The 23544-nt window shown below is 41.4% G+C and overlaps 1 protein-coding gene across 2 annotated transcripts; it reads left to right on the plus strand.

Annotated features, from left to right (window-relative positions):
- The first annotated feature begins 1 nt into the window (after position 1).
- Positions 2-18480, plus strand: ten1 (TEN1 subunit of CST complex). Of its 2 annotated transcripts, XM_059956946.1 has the most exons (5): positions 2-66; positions 7764-7867; positions 8902-9059; positions 16684-16733; positions 18340-18480. In XM_059956946.1, exons 2-5 carry the CDS (start codon positions 7779-7781, stop codon positions 18403-18405), a joined length of 363 nt encoding a protein of 120 aa, XP_059812929.1. In that variant the 5' UTR covers positions 2-66; positions 7764-7778; the 3' UTR covers positions 18406-18480. The 2 variants fall into 2 exon arrangements, with proteins under 2 accessions (XP_059812929.1, XP_059812928.1); XM_059956945.1 differs by lacking the exons at positions 16684-16733; positions 18340-18480 and adding an exon at positions 12383-13677.
- Positions 18481-23544: the final 5064 nt, after the last annotated feature.

Here is a 23544-nt window from a genome sequence, read left to right on the forward strand (position 1 = left end):
GCGCTTGCGCAGAGTTGATCGAGTCGTCTCAGATGTGAACAGCTTCGCCTCGAATGGCGGGTCAAGGTTAGTAGTTGTTCCGGTTGTTATAATTTTTAAATATATTTTCAAGAATTTCCTTACCTTGAGGGTAGGTGTGGGGAAATGGGTACGAGGACGAGGAGTGTGCGGCTGTTGCTGAGGGGGGCGGCTCTCAGGACGGAAGTTGAATGAAGGGACGGATTTGGGAGAAGCGGGAGCTTTGATACAGTAGCACCGAGGGAGTAGAGACTGGTGGCCGAGAAATAAAGAAACAAATACACTTGTAAAGAGGAATTTGAAGTATTTAACAAGCACTGCTGATAAAGTAGAAATGGAAAACACGGCGCTGTTTCTCTGCTTGCTCCTCAATTCAACACAGACTTGAACCATCATCAGGCAAAAAGTTAATCACTCAGGGAAGTATCAAATTTTTATAGTAAGTAAAATAAAGTTTTAATTCATCGTGCGTCGTTACACAAAATTTAAGCAGCCAAGGAGATTTTCAACATGTTCACCTGCCTTAAAACCGCTCTATTAATATAGAAACATAGAAAATAGGTGCAGGAGCAGGCCATTCGGCCCTTCGAGCCTGCACCGCTTTTCAGTATGATCATGGCTGATCATCCAACTCAGAACCCTGTACCTGCTTTCTCTCCATACCCCCTGATCCCTTTAGCCACAAGGGCCATATCTAACTTCCTCTTAAATATAGCCAGTGAACCGGCCTCAACTGTTTCCTGTGGCAGAGAATTCCACAGATTCACCACTCTCTCTGTGAAGAAGTTTTTCCTCATCTCGGTCCTAAAAGGCTTCCTCTTTATCCTTAAACTGTGACCCCTCGTTCTGGACTTCCCCAACATTGGAAACAATTTTCCTGCATCTAGCCTGTCCAATCCTTTTAGAATTTTATACGTTTCAATAAGATCCCCCCTCAATCTTCTAAATTCCAGTGAGTATAAGCCTAGTCGATCCAGTCTTTCTTCATATGAAAGTCCTGCCATCCCAGGAATCAATCTGGTATTGTTTTATTAGCCATGTAGTTTTGTTTAATCTCAGGTATAGACAACTATATTTATTTAGAACACGCATGCAAAATGCCAGAGGAACTCAGCAAGTCAGACAGCAAATATGGAAATTAATAAATAGTCAACATATTGGACCGAGACCCTTCCATTCCAGTCCTGAGGAAGTTTCAGCCGGAAACGTCGACTGTTTATTCATTTCCGTAGATGCTGCCTGACTTGCTAAATTTCTCCAGCATTTTGTGTGTGTTGCTTTGTACTTCCAGTAACTGCAGCCTTTCTCATGGTTATATTTATTTAGAACCTAGTAGATTACAACAGAAAAGGGGTGTTTCACCCCAAAATGTGTGGTTTATATATTTTAACAATCTAGACAGCAAAACACTTCATGCCCCATTCTCTCTTGGCCAATGTCACAGTTCCTAGAAGTGCAAGTTACCTTATTTGGAGTTTATTTTCTTACAGCATGGAATAGGCTCTTTTGGCCCCTCGAGCCACACTGCCCTGCAGTTGCCAACAACCCCAATTTAACCTTAACCTATTCACAGGACAGTTTGCAATGTCCAATTAACCCACTTTGGACTGTGGAAGGAACTTGAGCACCTGGGGTAAACCCATGAATTCCATGGGGAGGATGTGCAGCGACTCCTTAGAGACTGATGCCGGAATTGAACTTCACACTCCGGAACACTCTGAACTGTAATAGTGTCGAACTAACAGCCCATGCTATCTTCCATATGATTTTGACAGGATGATGTCTTGTACAGTGGCAAGAGAAGCCAAGGCAATTAGACACCAGTCTTTGCACAGAATTAGCGCACAAATATATAGAATCTCATTTGTATGTAATTCTTACTATCCTATCAATGTATCCCCACCTACCACTTGCTTTTCCATGTTTGTCTACAAGTGCAGGCATATAAAGCTTCTGAGTATAGGCGTATAGTGCCAGAGTATAGGGGTATGCTGTAAGATGTGGTTTTGTAGCTTTCGGAGCCCCTTTGTAGCCATGAACTGGTTCACTAAATTCTTGCATTTAATCATAAATATTATATGTCCAAAGGAAAATCTAGTTATCTATGTCCTTTGTAAATATAACTCCTCGGATAATCTGAGGATAGTTCACTGAGAGAAGTTTAGTGTGCACCTAGTTATTGTCTGCCAAAAGTATGTTCTTATTGAGATGAGGGATTGGAAGTGAATTTGCGGTACTGAAAGTGATCCAACAGAAGTCCTGAATATGCTGATCAGGACTCAACAACTGTTTTAGAATGCTTGCAATTGATAAATGGAGTCAATTTTTGTCATGTCTATTATGGCTTAACCAGAATTTGCTTAAAAAGGATACTTCCCTGAAAAAGGAATAATACTTCAGGTGAAGAAAATTCTGTAGGAATATGCTAAATCTCTGGCTCATGTTGAGTTTGGCCTAATTGGGTACAGTTTGAAGGACTATGTGAATTTTCTAGAGACCCCTCCTTAGCTGCATTAAACAACCAAATTAACACTTGCAGCTTTTCAGGTGATTAAGATAAGGTCCATTCTTAACTAAGTCTCAGGAAAGCACACAATTCAATCTGATTTCTGCTATTGAATTGGAGTTTCTTTCATGGGTGCTAGATTGTAAAAGGATGTTTATAACATATAGATGAATGTATGTGTAAGATTCATTTGTATCTAAATCTGTAGATTTCAATTTCTTTCTTGGTCAGAAAATATGGCTGATTTGCTGCCAATGTCTCAATTTAATAACTAACATTTGCGAATACAAGAAAATTAAAAATAATAGCAATATCCCAGATGTCTTTATCTGTACACTCAACAACCATTTGTCTAATGTTTGAATTTGTGACTAATGAAGACTGGGAACCCATTGGCAGTGTTGAGGGGACCAGCATAGTTATTGTGAATATACATAGTAGAACACAATTTCAATAACCATACATGCAATACCTCCATTTAAGCTGCTTTTTAGAAAGAGTGTTAAGTTGATGCTTTTTGATTACTTCTCAACCAGAGGCAGTAAACGTTCTCTATTTGCTATCAAGGCCTGCTAAATTTTATAATCCAATTTCTGATTCTTACCCCCCCCCCCCATATTTGAAATCTCTTAAAATTAATAGCTGGTAAATATCCCTTGTGTTCTTAAAAATCCCTTATTGTAATGGGGTGACCAAATTCAATAGTTCCATAAATTGTAGATGAAACACTTGAATTATTTCATAAATTACATAAAGCCCCAGAATGTATTAGGCCTTTAAATTTGAATGGTTCAATAGGCTGGAGATTTTGACTTGTCAAATTACACTGAAGGATCTGATCTTGAGCTCTCCTCTGGTTATAGAGCACAGAAGCCTGGCCTTTTGCTCACTGTGTACTTGCCAACCATTGTACCTATGTACACTAATCCCATTTACCGATATTTGTTCTGCAGCCTTTATGCTTAGGCAAATCATGTGCTCATGTAGACACTAATGTTGTAAGAGTACCTGCCTTCATCACACTCTAAAGCAGTGCATTTCAGATTTCAACCTGAAATTCTTCCTTTGATTCCTTCTAAGCCACTTACTCCTTCCCTAAACTCTCTGGTATAAGATGCCTCTACCATGGAGAGAAGTTTACTGTGTTTACCCTATTTAAGCTCCTTATAATTTTGTACATCTCTGTCAAGTGTTCCTCATCCACTCCTCCGTACTTCTCTGCTTCAAGAAAAATAGATGCTGCCTCTTATTGAATAGTTACATATCAGGTAGCATCCTAGTTAATCTCTGCAATCACTTTTCCTACAGTAGCAGCATAACCAGAAATATGCACAATACTCCAGCTGTGACATAGACAGTGCTTTATAAAGTTGTACACAATCTTTCTGCTTCAAGCTAATGAAGGCAAGTATCCCCCGAGTCTTTTTGACCACCTTATCAACCTGTCCTGCTACCTTGAGTTGTAATTGAGATCCCTCTGTTTCTCTGTACGCCATAGGGCACTACCACTGTACAGATCCAAACCCAAATGCATTATCTTGCATTTACTGGGATTAAATTCCATCTGTTGTTCTTTTCTGCATCTTACCACCAGATCAATGTTATCTTGTTGCCTACAACTGTCAAATTCTCTCAATTCACCTACTACCAAAACAGATTCATGGCCCTACGCTGTCTCTGCAGCATTGAGACAGTAAAAACACCTATGTTAGACTGTTGTTTATTGACTACAGCTCCACCTTCAATACTATAATTCCATGCAAACTCATTTCCAAACTCTTAGATCTGGGACTCATGCTTTGTAACTGGATCCTTGTTGACCAACAGAATACAAATCAGTAAGGTTTGGGAGCAACACCTCTGCCATGATTATCCTCAACACCCAAGCCCCACAAGGCTGGTTCACAGCTTCTTACTCTCCTCCCTATGCACTTGTTACTGTGTGGTGAGAACCTGCTGTAATTCCATTTACAAGTTGCAGTTAACACCGTCGTAGTGAGACGAATCTCAAATAACAATGAGTCAGAGTAGGGGAAGAAGATAAAGCACCTAATATCATAACAACCTGTCACTCAGTGTCAGTAAAACAAAAGACCTGGTTATTGATCTCAGGAAGGAGAACAGTTGGCAGGCTCTTGTTTATGTCAACAGTTCTGAGGTAGAGATGGTTGAAAGCTCTACTGCTTTGGAGTGAAATCACCAGTAGCCTGCTCTGGTCCACAGCTGAGAAAGCACCCCTTTGATCAAGACCACAAGAACTGCAAAGTTGTGGATACAGCTTAGCACCTCACAGAAACCAGCCACTTTGCTTTTATGTTGACTTAGACTTCCCTTGTCAGCTACAGTTGTGTCATCCTGCTTTTAGAGTACTGCTTTGGGATGTATCTATCCTGTGCCTTCTGAATTGCTTCCAGAAACTCCAGCCATTACTGCTCTGTTATTATCCCTACTAGCGTTCACTTCCAATCAACTTCGGCCAACTCCTCTCAGCCTCTGTAATTCCCTTTATTCCATTGTAATATTGTTGCATCTGACTTGAGCTTCTCTCTCTCAAATTGCAGGGTGAATTCTATCATATTAAGATCACTGTCTCCTAAAGGTTCCTTTACCTTAATCTCCTAGATCAAATCTGGTTCATTACACAACACCCAATCCAGAATCACTGATCTCCTCGTGGGCTCAACCACAAGCTGCTCTAAAAAGCCATCTCATAGGCACTCTACAAATTCTCTCTCGTGGGATTCAGCACCAACCTGATTTTCCCAATCTACCTGCATATTGAAATCCCTATCCCTCTTAGTGAAATTGAGCTTTTTGTTCCCGAACACTATCCATATCTCATTTGAAGTGCCTTTTAAGATCTCTCTCATTATTGTAGTAAGGTTCAAGATAATATTCTTAATGCTGCCTGATTTTTTTACAGCCCTTCCCTGTAATTTCTGAAGATTCTATATCTTGGGATGTTAAACTGCCACTTTAGCCATATAACTTTGATAGCAACACTATCATGTACCCTTTTACTGACTAGTACTCTAAATTCATCTGTCTTTGCTCATCAGATCTAAGTGTTGCATTCCATAAGACCGTAAGACAAAGGAGCAGAAGTCGGCCATTCGGCACATTGAGTCTGTTCCGCCATTTCATCATGAGCTGATCCAATCTCCCCTTTAGTCCCATTCCCCGTCTTCTCACCATAACCTTTGATGCCCTGACTACCCAGATACCTATCAATCTCTGCCTTAAATACACCCAATGACTTGGCCTCCACTGCTGCCTGTGGCAACAAATTCCATAGATTCACCACCCTCTGGCTAAAAATTTTTTTTGCATCTCTGTTCTGAATGGGTGCCCTGCAATCCTCAAGTCATGTCCTCTTGTACTAGACTCCCCCACCATGGGAAACACTTTGTCGCATCCATTCTGTCCATGCCTTTCAACATTCAAAATGTTTCTATGAGGTCCCCTCTCATTCTTCTAAGCTCCAAGGAGTACAGTCCCAGAGTGGTCAAACGTACCTCATATGTTAACCCTCTCATTCCCGGAATCATTCTAGTGAATCTTCTCTGAACCCTCTCCAATGTCAGCACATCCTTTCTTAAATAAGGAGCCCAAAACTGCACACAGTATTCCAAGTGAGGTCTTACCAGTGCCTTATAGAGCCTCAACATCACATCCCTGCTCCTATACTCTCTTGCTTTGGAAATGAATGCCAACATTGCATTTACCTTCTTCACCACTGACTCAACCTGGAGATTAACCTTAAGGGTATCCTGCACGAGGACTCCCAAGTCCCGTTACATCTCAGAACTTTGAATTCTCTCCCCATTTAAATAATAATCTGCCCATTTATTTCTTCTACCAAAGTGCATGACCGTACACTTTCCGACATTGTAATTCATTTGCCACTTCTTTGCCCATTCCCCCAATTTATCCAAGTCTCTCTGCAGACTCTCTGTTTCCTCAGCACTACCAGCCCGTGCACTTATCTTTGTATCATCAGCAAACTTATCCACAAAGCCATCTATTCCATAATCCAAATTGTTGATATACAACGTAAAAAGAAGCAGCCCCAACACAGACCCCAGTGGAACACCACTGGTAACCAGCAGCCAACCAGAATGGGATCCCTTTATTCCCACTCTCTGTTTCCTGCCAATCAACCAATGCTCTATCCATGTATGTAACTTTCCCGTAATTCCTGCCACAACTGTCTGTTCTACCTAATGAATTAGCTCAGTTTTCCTTCTGCATTTGATTGTATCTCTCCCCCAACTGAATATCCACTTTACATCACATTCTTCTGCCAAATTGGTTTAAAATCTCTGCAGAATGCTGGACCATTCCAGTTCATTTGCAGTCCATCTAATTTGTACAGCTCCTACTTATTGTAGAAGTGGTCCAGGTAATCCAAAAATACAAATCCTCCCTCCTACTCCAATCCTTGGCCACACATTCCTATCCCTGTACTCGTGTAGCACTGGAAGTCATCCAAGCTAAATGTGCAAAATGCTGTTATAATTGTGATCTTTTGTTGTGCTTTAGCTTTTCTTAACAAAGTCTGACAATCCACCATTAAGCCATATTTCATAAGTTCAGAACATGGGTCCCTACTGATGCTGCTAAGGTTCAGGTAGATGTTGTAGTTAGTCAGTTACCAGGTCTCCGTACTAGGAAGGTTGTGCAACAATCATTCTAATGCAGCAGAAGTGTACAAACATGGTTGTTGTGATCTTGATGCGTCAAAGGGCCAGTATGTTTCAGACTCCCATTTTTTCTCCTCAATTTGGGTATCAGAAGATAAATCATTTGTATGTTCTTCTGTACTTGTGTGTTTGGCCCCTTCAGAGGGTATTTGTCTTTTTGTATAATGTTGTGAAAGGCAATAAATCAGAATTATTGAATATAATTACCCAATTTGCTTCTTCTGACCTTAAGAGCTCAAGGATATAGTCAATTGATTGATATGTGCCTCATGGTGGAAAAATTCATCCAGCACTGTATTTAATCTTTTTCCTTTAGAAATCACTTTTATTGTAAACTTAGAAGCATTATTGCCAGCTATTTGCTCTGGTGGATATGAAGGATTAATGGTGTTACACATGCTGCTGCCAGGTGCTGAGTGATAGCCATGCCTGAAACTCCCTCATAACCACTTTGTATGTTTTGTACCTTGAATGTAATCAATAAATTTCTCTTGACTAATGAAGCTGATTTAATTTTTTTTCTCTCCCTTAAACAGAGAAATTGGAGAAAAATGCTGCCACAGCCTGGTGTCTTTCACTTTTTGTGGGAGATTTGTTCAGGTACAGTGAATGAAGGAAGTGCAGTGAGAACCTTTGGCAGGTATGTGTAGAAAGGTGTATGATTAGTATAATGTCTACATCAACACTCACCTTGCCTTCCCTTGCATTCTTTTTTATAGGGAAGTAATTAATTAAAGAAACTCTAGCCAGAATTCTTTTCACACCAATCAAGTTTATTTATCCTTCCCCACCTTTGCTTTTTGAATAACAATATCTGACTGGCTACAAACTTTGACTGCCATTACCATTATGTATCCAATCAATAATCATTCCATATGGAATGACTGTTGACAGACCTGTGTTTTAGAATGTTTGGTTTTTGATTCCTTGGCCCGAGTCATTATAGCATATGGTATTAATTGCAAACATTTTCAGTGTATTTTAGCTTTATACTTGTATATTGGTTGACACTTTAGAAGCTAAGTTGATGCATTTTCAATGAAAGAAACAGAATGTGGAGGGAGGTGATAGTAATTGGTTGCATCACAGCCTAATATGGAGTTTCCAATGCACAGAATTGCAAGAGGTTGTAGATCAGGGTTTCCCAATGTTTTTTATGCCATGGACCCTTTAACCGAGGGGTTCGTGGGCTCCAGGTTGGGAACCCCTGCTGTAGAGGGTTGTAGACTCAGTCAGCTCCATCACAGGCACAACAAATTTCATGCTAATGCAATAATAATAAAACTGATTGTGATTCTGGTTCCGTGTGTGTAAAGAGTGATGTGGGCCATTTGGGCTGAATAGCCAGTAGGTTTTAAATTTTGTGTTATAAGAGGATTGTGATGTAATCTCTTACCCATTTGTTATAGCTCAGTTGTCCATTGATTCTTCAAGAAATAATGCATTTCATAATACCAGAATGGTAAATTGATAAGTCCTTTTTCCACACTAAACAGCATTGTTTGGCAAATGTAGAAATTTATAATTGTGTAGATCTGGACAGTAAATTTTGAAAACTGATAGATCTCTCAAATCATGTATAAAGTAACAGGTACAATTCTTAAGCCTGCCTCTCTGGTGTATCAAATGCTGTCCGTGATGTCACCTTCTCCACTTAAACCTTTTATATTGTAGGTTAACTGACTATGATGCTGAGATATCGAAGGCAGATCTCTCTGTTCATCACAACTCAATTGATTACCATCTTCGGGTCCTTACTTCACTGGTGGAACCATTTGAAGTTCAGATTGGAGCGAAATATATGGTACTTGGAGAGCTGGAGACCACAACAGGTAGAGTGGGGAAGCTTCAAACATAAAAATAATCATTTCACCTCCATCTTTTGCACAATTTTACTGAATTTCTCTAATGTGGCTTCTTTCATAGACTGAAAACAGCTTTAGTCTTTAAAGCTTCTATAACACTATCTTTGTTTTTGATTATCTATTCTAATACCTCTCTGGTGCAGTCTCACATTTTATTTGACACTGGTTCAGTAAGGCATCATGGGATGTTTTGCCACAATATAATAGATAATAGACAATAGGTGCAGAAGTAGACCATTCGGCCCCTCGAGTCTGCACTGCCATTCTGAGATCATGGCTGATCATTCACTATCAATACCCAGTCCCTGCCTTGTCCCCATATCCCTTGATTCCCCTATCCATCAGATATCTATCCAGCTCCTTCTTGAAAGCATCCAGAGAATTGGCCTCCACCGTCTTCCGAGGCAGTGCATTCCACACCTCCACAACTCTCTGGGAGAAGAAGCTCTTCCTCAACTCTGTTTTAAATAACTGACCTCTTATTCTCAATCCATGCCCTCTGGTACTGGACTCTCCCAACATCTGGAACATATTACCTGCCTCAATCCTATCAAATCCTTTAATTATCTTAAACGTTTCAATCAGATCCCCTCTCAATCTCCTCAATTCCAGCGTGATCAGATCCCCTCTCAATCTCCTCAATTCCAGCGTGATTAGGTGATAATATAGGTGATAGATAAATAAATGCAAGCTGCTCATGTAGCCAATGCAAGCTCATGCATGCCAATTTCCATCTTTGCTTTTAAACTGTCTGTAATACAGGTTTAAGACCAGCAGATGTCAGTGCTTAATCCAGTTTTCCCCTCTGTACAACCTAAATTTAAGAAAGAGTACAATCCCAGTTTGTCAACAACAGGCAGCAGCTTTGAAAAATTATGAAATTGAGGCTCTTTGGTTAGTCAGTCACTTCACTGGTGCATGTGTGCATGAACTTCATTACCAGATGAATTATCAAAGGTGCTAAACATTCTAATCATCAAACGTTCTGAATTCTGATCATTTCAGTTTAAAATGCTAGCATTTAATTCCCCTCCCCATTCCCACTCCAATATATCCTCAGCCAACTCTGCCATCAGGGTGAGGCTAAACACAAGCTGGAGGAACAGCATTTCATTTTCCATCTAGGTGGCCTACAAAACCAATGGCATGAACATTGGGTTCTCCAATCTTTGGTTAATTACCCCCCCTCAACTCTTTTCTCTCCCTGGTCTATAAGTGTTCTTCCTACACTCACCCCATACCTCATTGCCCTTTGCCTTTGCCCTCCTCCACCCCTTCCATTTGCCTTTCACTTACACATTCCTCCCTATTTACATCTGCCCTCCCCACTTTCCTTCCTTGAATCCATGTTCCATCTTCCTCTCCAATCAGAGTCTGTTATCTTCAACCCTTTGTCACCTCCACCAATCACCTCCCAACTTCTGGCACTATTCCCACTCTCCTCTGTGCCTCTTCACCTGGCTCCGCTTATTGCCTGTTAACCATTGTTTCACATCTTGGCCTCACCTTCTTATACTGGCTATCTCCCCCTCTTTCCAGTACAAATGAAGGGTCTTGACCTGAAACATTGATTGTCCATTTTCCTCCAGAGAGGCTGCTTGAACAGTTGAGTTCCTTCAGAATTTGGGGTTGCTTCAGATTCCAGCATCTGCAGCCTCTTGTGTAATCCACATCTACCCTGTCAAGACCCCATGATCTTTTGATTCAATCAAGGCTCTTCTCACTCTACTAAGCTCCCGTGGATACTAATGTAGTCTATCCAACTTTCGCTCAAAAGCAACTATTCCATTTCAAGTGTTGGTCTGGTACACTATCTCTGAATTGTTCCAAATGAATTCACATCCTTCCTCAAATAAGAAGGCTAATTCTGTACAGATATTCCAGATGTGCTCTCACCAGTGCTCTGTATAACTGAAGCATAACTTCCATAGTTTTGCATTCAATTACCCTAGCAACGAACAATAACATTCTGTTAGCTTTCCTAATTACTTGCAGCATAAGTTCTTTGGGTTTTATATTCCATGCTGTTATTTACATAGCCGAGCATCCCATATGTTTTTAACAGATATTAGCTTTCCTTACCACTTTCAAAGATTTGTGTACTTTCTTCCCAACTCCCCTGTAAAATTATGCTATTTAGTTTGTTTCTCTGCATTTTTAATTCCACACTGCAACTTGTACTTCTGTAATGAATGCCAAACTGTCTGTCTCCCACTTTACCTCTGAACGTCCTTCTAATAGCTGATTTCTATCCTTTACTGTAATATGACATGTTTTTCGCTGAAGATCAGTAGCTTAAGATTATTTAAAAAGGTGCAGTTATGTATTTTATTGCTTATTTTATGTGCAGTCACTCCTGTGCCTAGTGTTACTTTATGGATGTACAATCGATCTGTGTGTATAAGCTATCGTATGCTTTTGTATGTATTGTATTTTTTATTATTGTTGTTCTGTTCTTTATCTTACTGAGTTTTTATTTTGTGCTGCAGCAGGTCCAGAGTAACAATTATTTCTTTCTCCTTCACGCTTGTGTTCTGGAAATGACATTAAACAATCTTGAATCTTATTTAAATTGGTCTTGTTTCATTAGATGTAAACTATTCCTTTTGCTTGACCTGCAATATCTGTCTCCCTCATTGTTCTTGCTTTGAACCCCATCCATTCACTTGAATGTGGCATTGGAAACCCGAGTTAAACTTTATGCAGATAAAGTAATGTGTTATAAGCAAATTGCTATTACCTCTTTCATATATAATAAATATTGGTTTAGCAAGGGAAAAACAAAAATCACATTTGTAAGCTTTCTCTCATGAAAGTTGCCAAATATTCTTTCAGATGCATGCTGATTAGTAGTGATTTAACCTGGGCAAGTTATTGTCTGATCAAATTTTTGTAAGGAGTCAACAAATGGGGCAAGTTTTGAAATGGTTTGGAACAGAGCCATTATCTTGTTGGTCCATTGTTGTCTTAAATTGTTTCATTTAAGTTTCCCTTGTATAGAAGAGCCAGTAGGGAGATTAAAGGCCTCATTGGAATATTTGTCTCTTGGTCTTTGATTTCTATTGAATACTACTTCGTAAATTTGGACTGTGTTTCATTGTGCAGTATATTTAAATTGGATGACTACAGCTATTTTCTTACTTGCTTGGTGTACAAGGGCAAAGAGAGCAGCTGCAAAGAGATGAAGTTCACCATGGGGCTTTGGAAACTTCCAATCAGTTCCATTGCTTTTTGCACTTTCTTCAATTGTTTTAATTGGTTGGATATTAACTTGGTGGCGTTATTTTTAGGCAATGTTCCTGTGATCCAGGCTCGGCTACTAATTAATGCGGATGGAGTTGACTTGCCATTACTGGAACGTGCTGTACAGGAACAGAGAAAGTACTTCCAACAAAGAGACAGAACTGCCCTTGAAACTGAGATAGCAGACAGAAGAGATGTGTGAATGTGCATATGCAAACATGCCATTGGTATTGCAGTTTCTCAAAGTACCTTGCAGGTGTGACAGCTGCTTTTAATTACAACTGTCTGATTCCTCTGTTTTGGGCTGGTGCTGAACATATAGTCTGCTTTCTGTATGTTGTGCTTACCTTGCCTTTTAAAAGTAACAATTTTGCTTTACAAAAATTTTGTGAAATTCAAATTAAAATAGCTTTGGGAAGTTGCTGACTTGTGTATTTAGGACTTCCAGCACTTGCATTTCTGGAGTGTTTTTTGAGTAACACTCCTAAACAGCCACTTTAGTGATGTTGTATATCATGAGTTCTTGGTTTTAACCCACACTGCATCAGAGAAAGGAAGCTGGATTTTGCCCATAATGTTTTCAATTTGAGAGTGTATTACCCATTATTTTGCAAATTTGCTTTCTGTCTATGATTAAGATCAGAAGTTCCTTGTTTTTGCTGCCCCTATGGAATAAGTCATCAGTGCAGTGCTCTGCATGAATGTGCTTTAAATAACCTACATCAAGATAATCGATGCAAGTATAAAAGGTACCCAAATATTCTTCAGAGAGAAATAGAGCATGTTTTCTTTAGGATACAGCTGAGATTGTCTTATTGATCAGGTACGCAACAGATCACAAGGGTAATTGAAGAACCTTTGCTGCATTTTGAATATTATGAGGAAACTACATGTTGCCCACTGTGCTCTGCCCCCTGTGGATTAACTGCAGTTTTTGCTTTATGAAGTGAACAATTTACTTTTGAGCTCCTACTGTATACTGTGAGCAACTACACTGTGGTTTGTGAGCACAAGACAACAGGAGCAGGAGTAAGCCACTTGCCCTTCAGCATTGCCCCTTGCTTTTCTGATCCGTGGTCAGTAATGGATGCATCTCATTTAATGCTTTTACCTTGACAAAAATAACTTTTCTTGTTATAATTTTTGGATACTAATTAAGTTTACACACCTGTAGATTTTTGGTGATTCTGGTTAAGTATATTAGGGTATACCACTCCTTGGAAGCAGTGATGTTTTGCTAATTAAATTAGGTTGTATAGTAATTAAGCTTGTAGCATTCTCATGCATGAGGATTTTTTTTTGAGATTTATTTCCATACAGTTCCAGTTCTTCCCCTTAATCATATCTCAGCAGAATATCTCAACAGAGTTGCAATTTAATTTATCTTTACACATTTAGTGTGACTCGTGCAACATCGAAACAGGCCTTTTAATCCAACAAGTCTATACTATTTATCAAATACTCATTTATTCTAATTGTACAATTTACTCTTAACCATTTCTGTCCTTCCCTGTTGTGACTGTGATCAAAGTCACCAGAGAGACACTGGAGCTGGTGATGTAGAAGTTTTTATTAATCATGGCAAGCAGGCATCATTCTGGAGACCCTCTCAATGTAGTCTCACAAACTTAAAGGTATAAAAATGTGATGTACTTTTAAGATCAAAGGTAACAATAGGGGATTTAGTATTACATTAGTTACAATGATATCATTTACTTGAATATTTATGGTTGGCAATGCTTCCATTGATTACATAATGCACCTCTGAATGTTCAAACACTACTGCTGGGACAGACTAATTGACCTATAGACATTCTAAAAGTTTCTGAAGACAGAGCTAGACTCCCAAGTTTTGCGTCTGTGCCAGTTGACTCTGAGTACACAGTAATCAGCTATTTGATGTGCAAAGTGATAGTATCAGTCTGGGTTGCAAGCTTTCTTGAACTTGTTTACAATGATGCAAATCACTTAAGCCTGTATTTCCCTGGATTAATGCGGGCCAATTAACATAACTCCAGCATTTTAAAGTTTGGCTGGTCCATATGCAAACATCTCATCGTCAGCATTTTGCAAACCATATTTCTTAGTCTGTGGGCCAGCCTGTGTTCTGCAGACAGTACTGTTTATTTGCAAAGGTATGCTTTTAACTTCAGTTTACCACTTACAACTTGCATTAAGCACTGAAGACTGGTCCTTGTTTGCATTAATGTCTCCTATATTCACATAACTGCAGAATACTCCCTAATATTCCCATACACCCCTCCTCACCCATCCCCACCTATACCTAGGGGCAGCTTGCAGTGGCTAATTAACCTGCCAGTGCGCATGTCTATGGTATGTGTGAGTAAACTAGAGCACTTGAAAACCTATGTGGTCGCAAGGAGAAAATACAAACTCAACACAGATAACACCTGTGATCAAGATTCAAAATGGTCATGGGTGCTCTGTGGCCAAGGCTTGACCAGGAGCACTGCTGTGTTTGAAGCCTGCACTTTGTGAATACTTCTGAGGATTGTTGGGACTATTAATCTTTATGTTGAGTTAGAAGATGCCTGTGGATTTTTAAAAGGTTATTTTTGTGTGGTCAGTCGATATATAAATTCACCATTTTACACACTATCATTTCTGCATGTAGAAATGCCTTCACAGTCTGGAAGGATGTATTCATTCAAGGTCTGTGGGCGAATGATTGCAATGGAGAAGCCCTCCTTACTAATACACCACAATGTAAACCTGATCTTCACAAGTGAGGAACCAGGCATCATCACCACATCATAAACCTACATGGAAAATAAAAAGGCTAAAATCTAGCAGCATCATGCTACAGTTGAGAATCTGCTGATATTGCTGCTGCTGCTGCTGCATAGAAACCCTACAGCACAATACAGGCCCTTTGGCCCACGATGCTGTGCCGAATGTGTACTTATTTTAGAAATTACCTAGAGATACCCATAGCCCTCTATTTTTCTGAACTCCATGTACCTGTCCAGGAGTCTCTTAAAAGACCCTATCGTATCCACCTTCACCACCATCGCCGGCAGCCCCTTCCACGCACTCGCCACTGTCTGCGCAAAAAAAAACTTACCCTGACATCCCTTCTGTACCTACTTCCAAGCACCTTGAAACTACCTTCTTGTGCTATCCATTTCAGACCTGGGAAAAAGCCTCTGACTATGCACATGGTCAATGCCTCTCATCTTGTACACCTCTATCAGGTCATCTCTCATCCTCCATCGCTCCCAAGGAGAAAAGGCTAAGTTCACTCAATCTATTCTCATAAGGCGTGCTCCCCAATCCAGGCAACATCCTTGTAAATCTCCTCTACACCCTTTCTACAGTTTCCACGTCCTTCCTGTAGTGAGGTGACCAGAACTGAGCACAGTGCTCCAAGTGGGGTCTGAGTAGGGTCCTATATAGTTGTAACATTGCCTCTTGGCTGCAGCAAGTGATTAAGATTTAAAGAAAGAAATGAGCCTTGAATATCTCAGTGGAGGAGGTAAAGTCTAAGACTTGACTAAAAGTGTGCATATGCATTTGCATGAGTTACTAGAACTGGATGTGCTTTTCATCAGTCAGTCATAAGACCTTTAATTGGTTTAGAAGCAAGAGAAAATCTCCAGAAGCTGGAAATTCAAGCAAGACACACACAATGCTGGAGGAATTCAGCAGGTCAGGCAGCATCTATGGAAAAGAGTATAATTGAGGTTTCAGCCTGAAACCCTTTATCAAGACTGGATGAAAAAAAGATGGACTTTTCCCCTCTCTCAATAACCTTCTGTTGCTCTAGGTCCAACAAATCTGCTGCCTTATATGCAGTTTCACCAAGCCTATTGTTCCTACATTTGGCCTGTCCGTTTGTCATTAAGATATCTTAAAAGTCTACTTTTACTAAGTTATTGGTTATCTCCTACCTCGTGGCTCTCTGTGCAGTTATACTGATAGCCCCAAAGAAATGTCCCAAAACATTTTACTACAACAAAGGCACTTCACGCAAGAGGCCATGCATGGAGAAAGACTGAATTACATTTACATGTAGTCTTTCGCAATGATTGCCAATGATGTACCACTTGGAAGTAATTGTCTATCTTGTAAGACATATGAAATAGAAGAATTAGGCCATTCGCCAATCAAGTCTGCTCCACTATTTGGTCATGGTTGATTTATTTTCCCTCTCAGGCCCATTCTCCTCATAACTTTGATGCCCTTACTACTCAACCTGTCAACATCCACTTAAAATATACCCAATAATTTGCCCTCCACAGCCATCCATGGCAGTGAATCTCACAGATTCACCACCCTCTAGCTAAAGAAATTCTTTCTATTCTGACGTTGTATCCTTTGGTCCTAGATTCTCCCAATATTGGAAACATCCAATTTATCCAGGCCTTTCAATATATGGTAAGTTTGAAAAAGATTCCCTCTTTCTTGTCTTCAAAAACTCAAGTGAATACAGGCTCAGCGCTATCAAACACTAATGTTAATCCCCTCATTCCTGAGATCATCCTCATAAACCTCTGCCTCCTCTCCAATCCCAGGACATCCTTTCGTAGATATGGGTCCCAAAACTGCTCTCAATACTCCAATTGTTGTCTGACCAATGCATTTTCAAACTTCAGCTTTCCATCCTTGTGTTTATATTCCAGTCTTTTTGAAATGAATGCTAGCATTGCATTTGCCTTCCTTCCACTGACTCAGCCTGCAAGATTCATAGAAACATAGAAAACCTACAGCACAATACAGGCCTTTTGGCCCACAAAGCTATGCTGAACATGTCCTTACCTGAGAAATTACCTAGGGTTACCCATAGCCCTCTCTTTTTCTGAGCTCTGTCCAGGAGTCTCTTAAAAGACCCTATCGTATCCGCAACTGTGGATTCCTTAAAGGTTAACCTGCCCTCAGAAAAAAAAGTCCCTTAGCACCTCAGATTTCTGAATTTGCTGCCCATTCAGAAAATAGTCTCCGCCTTTATTTCTCCTACCAAAGTGTAAGACTATATACTTCCCTACAGTGTATTCCATCTACCACTCTTTGCCCATTCTCCTAAACTGTTCAAGGTCTTCTGAAAACTCCCTGCTTCCTTAAAACCACCTACTCCCCATACTTTTAATCATCTGCAAACTTGGCCATAAAATCATCAATTGTGTCATCCAAATTATTAACACATAACATCAAAAATAGCAGACCTAACAGCAATTCCTGCAAAGTTCTACTAATCACTAACAGCTATGTCCATGTTGGTATCTTTCCTGTGATGCCATGGGCTCTTGTTTAGCAGCCTCATATGTGACACCTTGTCAAAGGCCTTCTGAAAATCCAAGTATTCAACATCCACTAACTCTCCTTTGTCTATCCTGCCTGCTATTTCCTCAAAGAATTCCAACAGATTTGTGAGGAGACCATGCTGCCTTTGGCCTAATTTTTCATGTACCCTAAAACTTCATCCTTAATAATATCAGAGCCCATAATGAAATTATGACCAGAGTTTTAGGAATGGAAGAATTAAACATACTGGACATTGACAAGTTAGATGCCATGCTATAGATGTTTCATCAAAGGAAGTGTCTACTATATTAAAGGGAGATTGAAGTCTATGTAATCATTCATGTTCCTTGCACCTTGCTCTAAACAATGTTTTTTCATGTGAAAGTTGAAGGTGATTTCTGTACTTTCAGAGGATTGGGCCATTGTGGTCTGTTTATCCCTCCCCAAGTATTTTATTGTCCCTTTGCACCTCACTATCAATTGCATGCATGCACTTCCCCCCTCTCATTCTTGATTAGTTTGATTTTTCATGCATCTATGCTATCTCTCTAAACACTCCCATGTAATAAGTCTTGTTCTCAGCCTATTGTGGATAAATGATTCTCTCCCGAATTCATTATTCTATTTTTATTAATGGTCATCATGTATTTGTGGACAGTCTTGATTGCTGGTTGGCCACATTGAATTCTTTCATAATTACATAGATCCCTCTTGTAACTCAGCTTGTGTTTTCTGTTTTTAGAGGAAATACCTACAATCACTGCATCTTGTTCATACAGTGTACAAAACATATTTTGTGTGGCATTAAATAGGGTATGAACCCCAATATTTATTTGGTTTTCTAAGCTCTATACACATTTTTGCTTTCATATTTTAATTGTCAATATCCATTTCAATTTTTTTTAGGATAGCTGTGCCCTCCGTAGGATAAGTGTTACAACCAAGATGACAGAAGATAAAATGGAAGCTGTTAGCTGGTTTTCACTAGTAATCTGTAGGTTCCAAGGTTTACCGTGAAAAGTCAGAGGCTAGATGCAAGCTTTTTAATCAGTGAGGTCTATTTGTATTGTAGTTAACTTGAATGTTACTTATGTATGGTGATACCCTGTAATTAATAGGTTTTTTGTTAGAAGGGTGAATTGTAAGAGATACTGAGGCAAATCTACTTTCTTTGGAATAATAATTGAGGATTTTCTGTCCCTTCTTGGGATGTTAAATGGAGCCTTTAATATTTCATTTGAAAGCTATCCACTCAATGGGTGCAATGCTTGTACTGTACAGGAATCCAAATTAAATCTATGGCTTTCTGACCTGAAATGAGACTGCTGCTTGATGAAGTTATCTCTATGTTCAGAACTGTACCTTGGCCTGCCTGCCTGCCTCTAATTTAGCCTTCCAAATGCATCTGCCCTGGATTGCTTGCTGCACCCAATTTACAACATTACTAGATTTTCAGCTTTTCAAAAATGATTTCTTATTCTTCCTACCAAAATGGGTAATTTAACATTTTTTACATAATTTGTATCAGCCAAATTATTTTCAACTACCTAACAGGTTTATGCCCTTGTCATTAGCCTAATTTCCCATCTAACTTTGAACCTTGAGCAAACTTAGATATATATTTGGTCTTTTCCTGTTATGCCATTGTTATAAATTGTACAATATACATTCAGCTGAAAATAAAACACAAATTAGAACTTGCCAGTCAAAATAATTGCTTTGCTGTTTTCTGTTTGTTTCAATTCATGCTAATGTATTCAGTCGCTACAATCTCTTCTATAGCACCTTTCTGGATCCATTTGTGTAGATCTAATATACAACATACAGTGATCTTTATTTAATCAGTAACATCCTCAAAGCATTAATAGATCTGACACCTATCAACTCTCTTTTTTCCAAATTTGTGTTGACTCTGTCCAGTTGTGTTTTTCTGAAGTGCCTTGATTTACTCCAAAAATAGACTCTACCATTTATCCTGACCACTTTGGAGTTTTTTTTCTTTACATTCTGTTAGTTTTCTGCCATTTTGTAAACTGCAATTACACTTAGTAATTAATGTAATTATTAATACAGTGAATTGGATTCATAGTTCTCAGGAAGTAGATCATATATTGACAAATATATCATGTTGTAAAACAGTTGTGCTTAGAAAGTCGTGGTGAGAGTTTTTCAGGAGTTACTTCAGTCTGTGTGGAGGTCTGATCACAAGTGAATTCAGGAATCTCTTGCATCCATTTAGAGAAAACATCAGTGTGCCAGAACCATTAAGGTTGGAAAGCTCTCCTGAAACTTAGCCTCAGTCCTACCCCTACCCAATAGTCTGTTGATAATAAAGTTTTAATGAAAGCCTTAGACTATTCTCTTAACATGAATGCAATAAGGAACAGCTGCACTGTGGATCCATTTGCATGAATAGGGGGTGTTTGTGGCTAATTCAGTTTCTCTGAATGCTCTCAAGAGACTGTCAGTGTCTCCACCAACGTCGCCGGCAGACCATTCCATGCACTCACCACTCTCTGAGTAAAAAACCTACCCCTGACATCTCCTCTGTACCTACTCCCCAGCACCTTAAACCTATGTCCTCTTGTGGCAACCATTTCAGCCCTGGGGAAAAAAGCCTCTGACTACCCACATGATCAATATCTCTCATTATTTTATACACCTCTATCAGGTCACCTCTCATCCTCCGTCGCTCCAAGGAGAAAAGGCCAAGTTCACTCAACCTATTCTCATAAGGCATACTCCCCAATCCAGGAAACATCCTTGTAAATCTCCTCTGTACCCTTTCTATGGCTTCCATATCCTTCCTGTAGTGAGGTGATGCTTTGCCTTCTGTGGGCAAGCCAGTTCTGGATCCACAAAGCAATGTCCCCTTGGACCCCATGCCTTACTTTCTCAATAAGCTTTGCATGGGGTACCTTATCAAATGCCTTGCTGAAATACTTATACACTACATTTACTGCTCTACCTTCATCAATGAGTCACATGCTCAAAAAATTCAATCAGGCTCGTAAGGCATGACCTACCCTTGACAAAGCCATGCTGACTGTTCCTAATCATATTATACCTCTCCTAATGTTCATAAATCCTGCCTCTCAGGATCTTCTCCATCAACTTACTAATCACTGAAGTAAGACTCACTGGTCTGTAATTTCCTGGGCTATCTCTACTCCCTTTCTTGAATAAAGGAACAACATCCGCAACCCTATGTACAATGTCCTGTGTATGTTACTCAGAATGGCCTCTTTGTTTTGTTACAAGTAGGAATGCTTCTTTGTCAGATAAGTATTTCTCTCACCTTTGTTTCACTTTAGAATGGCTGATATGGTAATTGTATTCATTTGTTAATTAATGGGGAATGTTACTGTGTCTTGTGATGCTGGGAATTTGGGGGAGGGGTTTTTTCCGCGGGTTTTTTTTTGGTGGAAAGGAGAGGCCGAGGAAGACGCTGAGGAAGGTGGACGTGTGCTGGACTGCTCGTAAGACCACCGGGGTGGTCCCAGGTGCGACGGCCGGATGAGTCGATTGGTTCGTTGATTGAGCTCCAACGAGTGCACTAACCAGACTGAACTTTGATAAGTTGGCGCCTTTTGTTTTTTTCCTTGTATATATATATATATATTGTATTGCCTACTATTTTTTTAATTTTAGTAAACTCTTTAAAATGTATTTCATAACGGTATTTGTTGTGGGTTTGATACTGTTGGCGGGCGCGAGGCATTAACTCGATTCTCACAGCACCTGCGTGTACGGGAGGTGGGTTGGAGAGTGGCTGGATCTCCTTTTTCCCCTAGACATATACCAGCCTGTTGGGTAAGGGTTACATTTGTGGGGTGCTCGTCCCGGATTGGATTGTCAGGGGCTGTGGAGTCGCGCAGGCAGCAGAGCGGAGATGGACAGAGATAAGTTTGTTTGTTGATGCCAGTTTGAAGATGTACCAGTACAGTACGCATGCGTAGTGAGCGGAGTGGATTTTCGAGTTTCAGGAGACGCGATAGTGCGGGGCTTAAGTTCGGTGAAGGGTATTGGGCAGGTAGAATTGGTAGCTAGACGGTGTGGTAAAGAGGTAGAGTCTAGCTGGGTGTTGGTTCGTATGAGTGCTGAAGTCAGGACGGTGGAACTGCTGGCGACGGTCAGTGTACCGGGGGAGGAGGGGCCGTGGGGGCTCCACTTCTACAAGGATGAGGCTGAGGAGACATCGGAGGAGGAGTTAGAGCTAGAGGTGGACCCCAGAGAGGTGCCCGGCACTAGTAAAGGGAGGTGGGAGGAGGGAGTCGTGACTAAGCCCCGCTCCCCAGGTAGGGTGGAAGCCTCGGAGCTGGCAGCCGCACTTAATTCCCTGGTGGGGGTGGCCGAGAGGCCACGGCTGAAGCTGGGGGTGTTCTCCAGAGCCAAGCCTACTCCGGATGGGGAGGTGGACTATGAGACCTGGATCGAGCATACGTCTTTGATGTTAGAGGAGTGGCCAGGCTCGGAGGAGGAGAAGAGGCAGCGATTGGTGGGAAGTTTGAGGGTTTAGCAGCCAAAATCGTCCGGGAGTTGAAAGCTGAGAAGCCTGGGGCCTCAGTGGAGGACTGCCTAGAAGTTTTGGAGGGAGCGTTTGGGTTGTCAGGGGAACCCTGGCTGCTCTTAGCAGAGTTTCAACGCCTGGAACAATGGAGAGGGGAAAAGCTCTCCGAGTACATATTTAGGATGGAGGGGATGCTCTCGGGGCTGCGGCGCCGGGGGATAGTGAAGGCGACTGACGTGGCTAGCGTGAGGATGAGTCAGATATTCAGTGGCTCTCTGGAGGAGGACAAGGTGGCGAGGACTATCCGGCAGGCTTATAGGAAAGGTCCCCCTCCATCCTTCGGGCAACTGATTAGAGAGGTGCGAGAGGAAGAGAGAGCGTTGGGGCGGAAAAGGGGCACGGGCCTACGGGAGCAATCCTCAGCGATACAGGAAGTGGTGGCTGAGTGGAGGAATGACAATCCCCCGGGGAGTAGGGAACCCCCTTTGGAGGGGAGGGACAGGGGAGGTACCTACTCTCAGGGGCGATCAGTGCAGTGGATTGGGAGCAGGAGCCGTCCTGGGAGAGGAGGGGCGGCCGGCAGTGTGTGCTTTAACTGTGGGAAAGAGGGGCATTTCAGGCGGGACTGTGGAAGGCCGAGGGTGTGCTATAGCTATGGAGAGGAGGGTCACTTTAGGTGGGATTGTGAGAGACAAGGAGTCCCGCGGAGGACAAGCCCCCCTGCGACTAAGAAGGGAGAGGTGTCGGGGAAACTTAGGAGAGGCTCAGTGAGGGAATGGACTGGAGCCTCTGGAGGAACACGTTCCCAGAGATCAGCCGGAAGACCACTAGGTGCCCACGCCTCTGTTCCGGATGGGCTGGTAGGACCCCTTGCCAGTGTGGGTCTACGGATAGAGGGAATTTACGCAAAAGCCGTTCTTGATACGGGATCGCAGGTGACCTTATTGTACCGGTCTTTCTACAATCAATATCTAAAGCATTTGCCCGTAACCCCATTTGACGCCCTGCAGATTTGGAGTGTGAGCGAGGGTGACTACCCGTACGATGGGTACCTATCGGTGAGATTGGAGTTCTTGGAGGGCGATGTGGGAGTGTCGGAAGCTATTGAGACGTTGGTGTTGGTGTGTCCTGACCCGGTGGAAACCGGTGGTGCTGCCCTCCTGGTGGGGACTAACTCCCCAGTTGTGCGACGGCTCCTGGGAGCTTGTAAGGAGAAAGGGGGGGAAGACTTTCTGGAGACCCTCTCGGTGCATCCAGTGTTTCGAGCAGTGTTCGAAGAAGGGGTTGCCTCCCAAGGGCTGGACCCGGAGTGTAAACGAGGGACGGTGTGGTGTACGCAGGCGAGGCCCAAGGTGATCCGACCCGGGGAGGTAGCCCTAGTGATGGGGACCCCCAGATTCCCAGGAGTGCCGACGGGAGAAGCCCTGTTAGTAGACG

Source organism: Hypanus sabinus, chromosome X2 (assembly GCF_030144855.1).
Source record: "Hypanus sabinus isolate sHypSab1 chromosome X2, sHypSab1.hap1, whole genome shotgun sequence".
NCBI lineage: Eukaryota > Metazoa > Chordata > Chondrichthyes > Myliobatiformes > Dasyatidae > Hypanus > Hypanus sabinus.

Bases quoted from the DNA above. Each gene is read 5' to 3' on its own strand.
- ten1 (XM_059956945.1), top strand. From the start codon at position 7,779: ATGCTGCCACAGCCTGGTGTCTTTCACTTTTTGTGGGAGATTTGTTCA. The intron at 7,868-8,901 runs GTATGTGTAGAA...TTTATATTGTAG, and splicing joins GCAGTGAGAACCTTTGGCAG to GTTAACTGACTATGATGCTG. The intron at 9,060-12,382 runs GTAGAGTGGGGA...CGTTATTTTTAG, and splicing joins AGAGCTGGAGACCACAACAG to GCAATGTTCCTGTGATCCAG.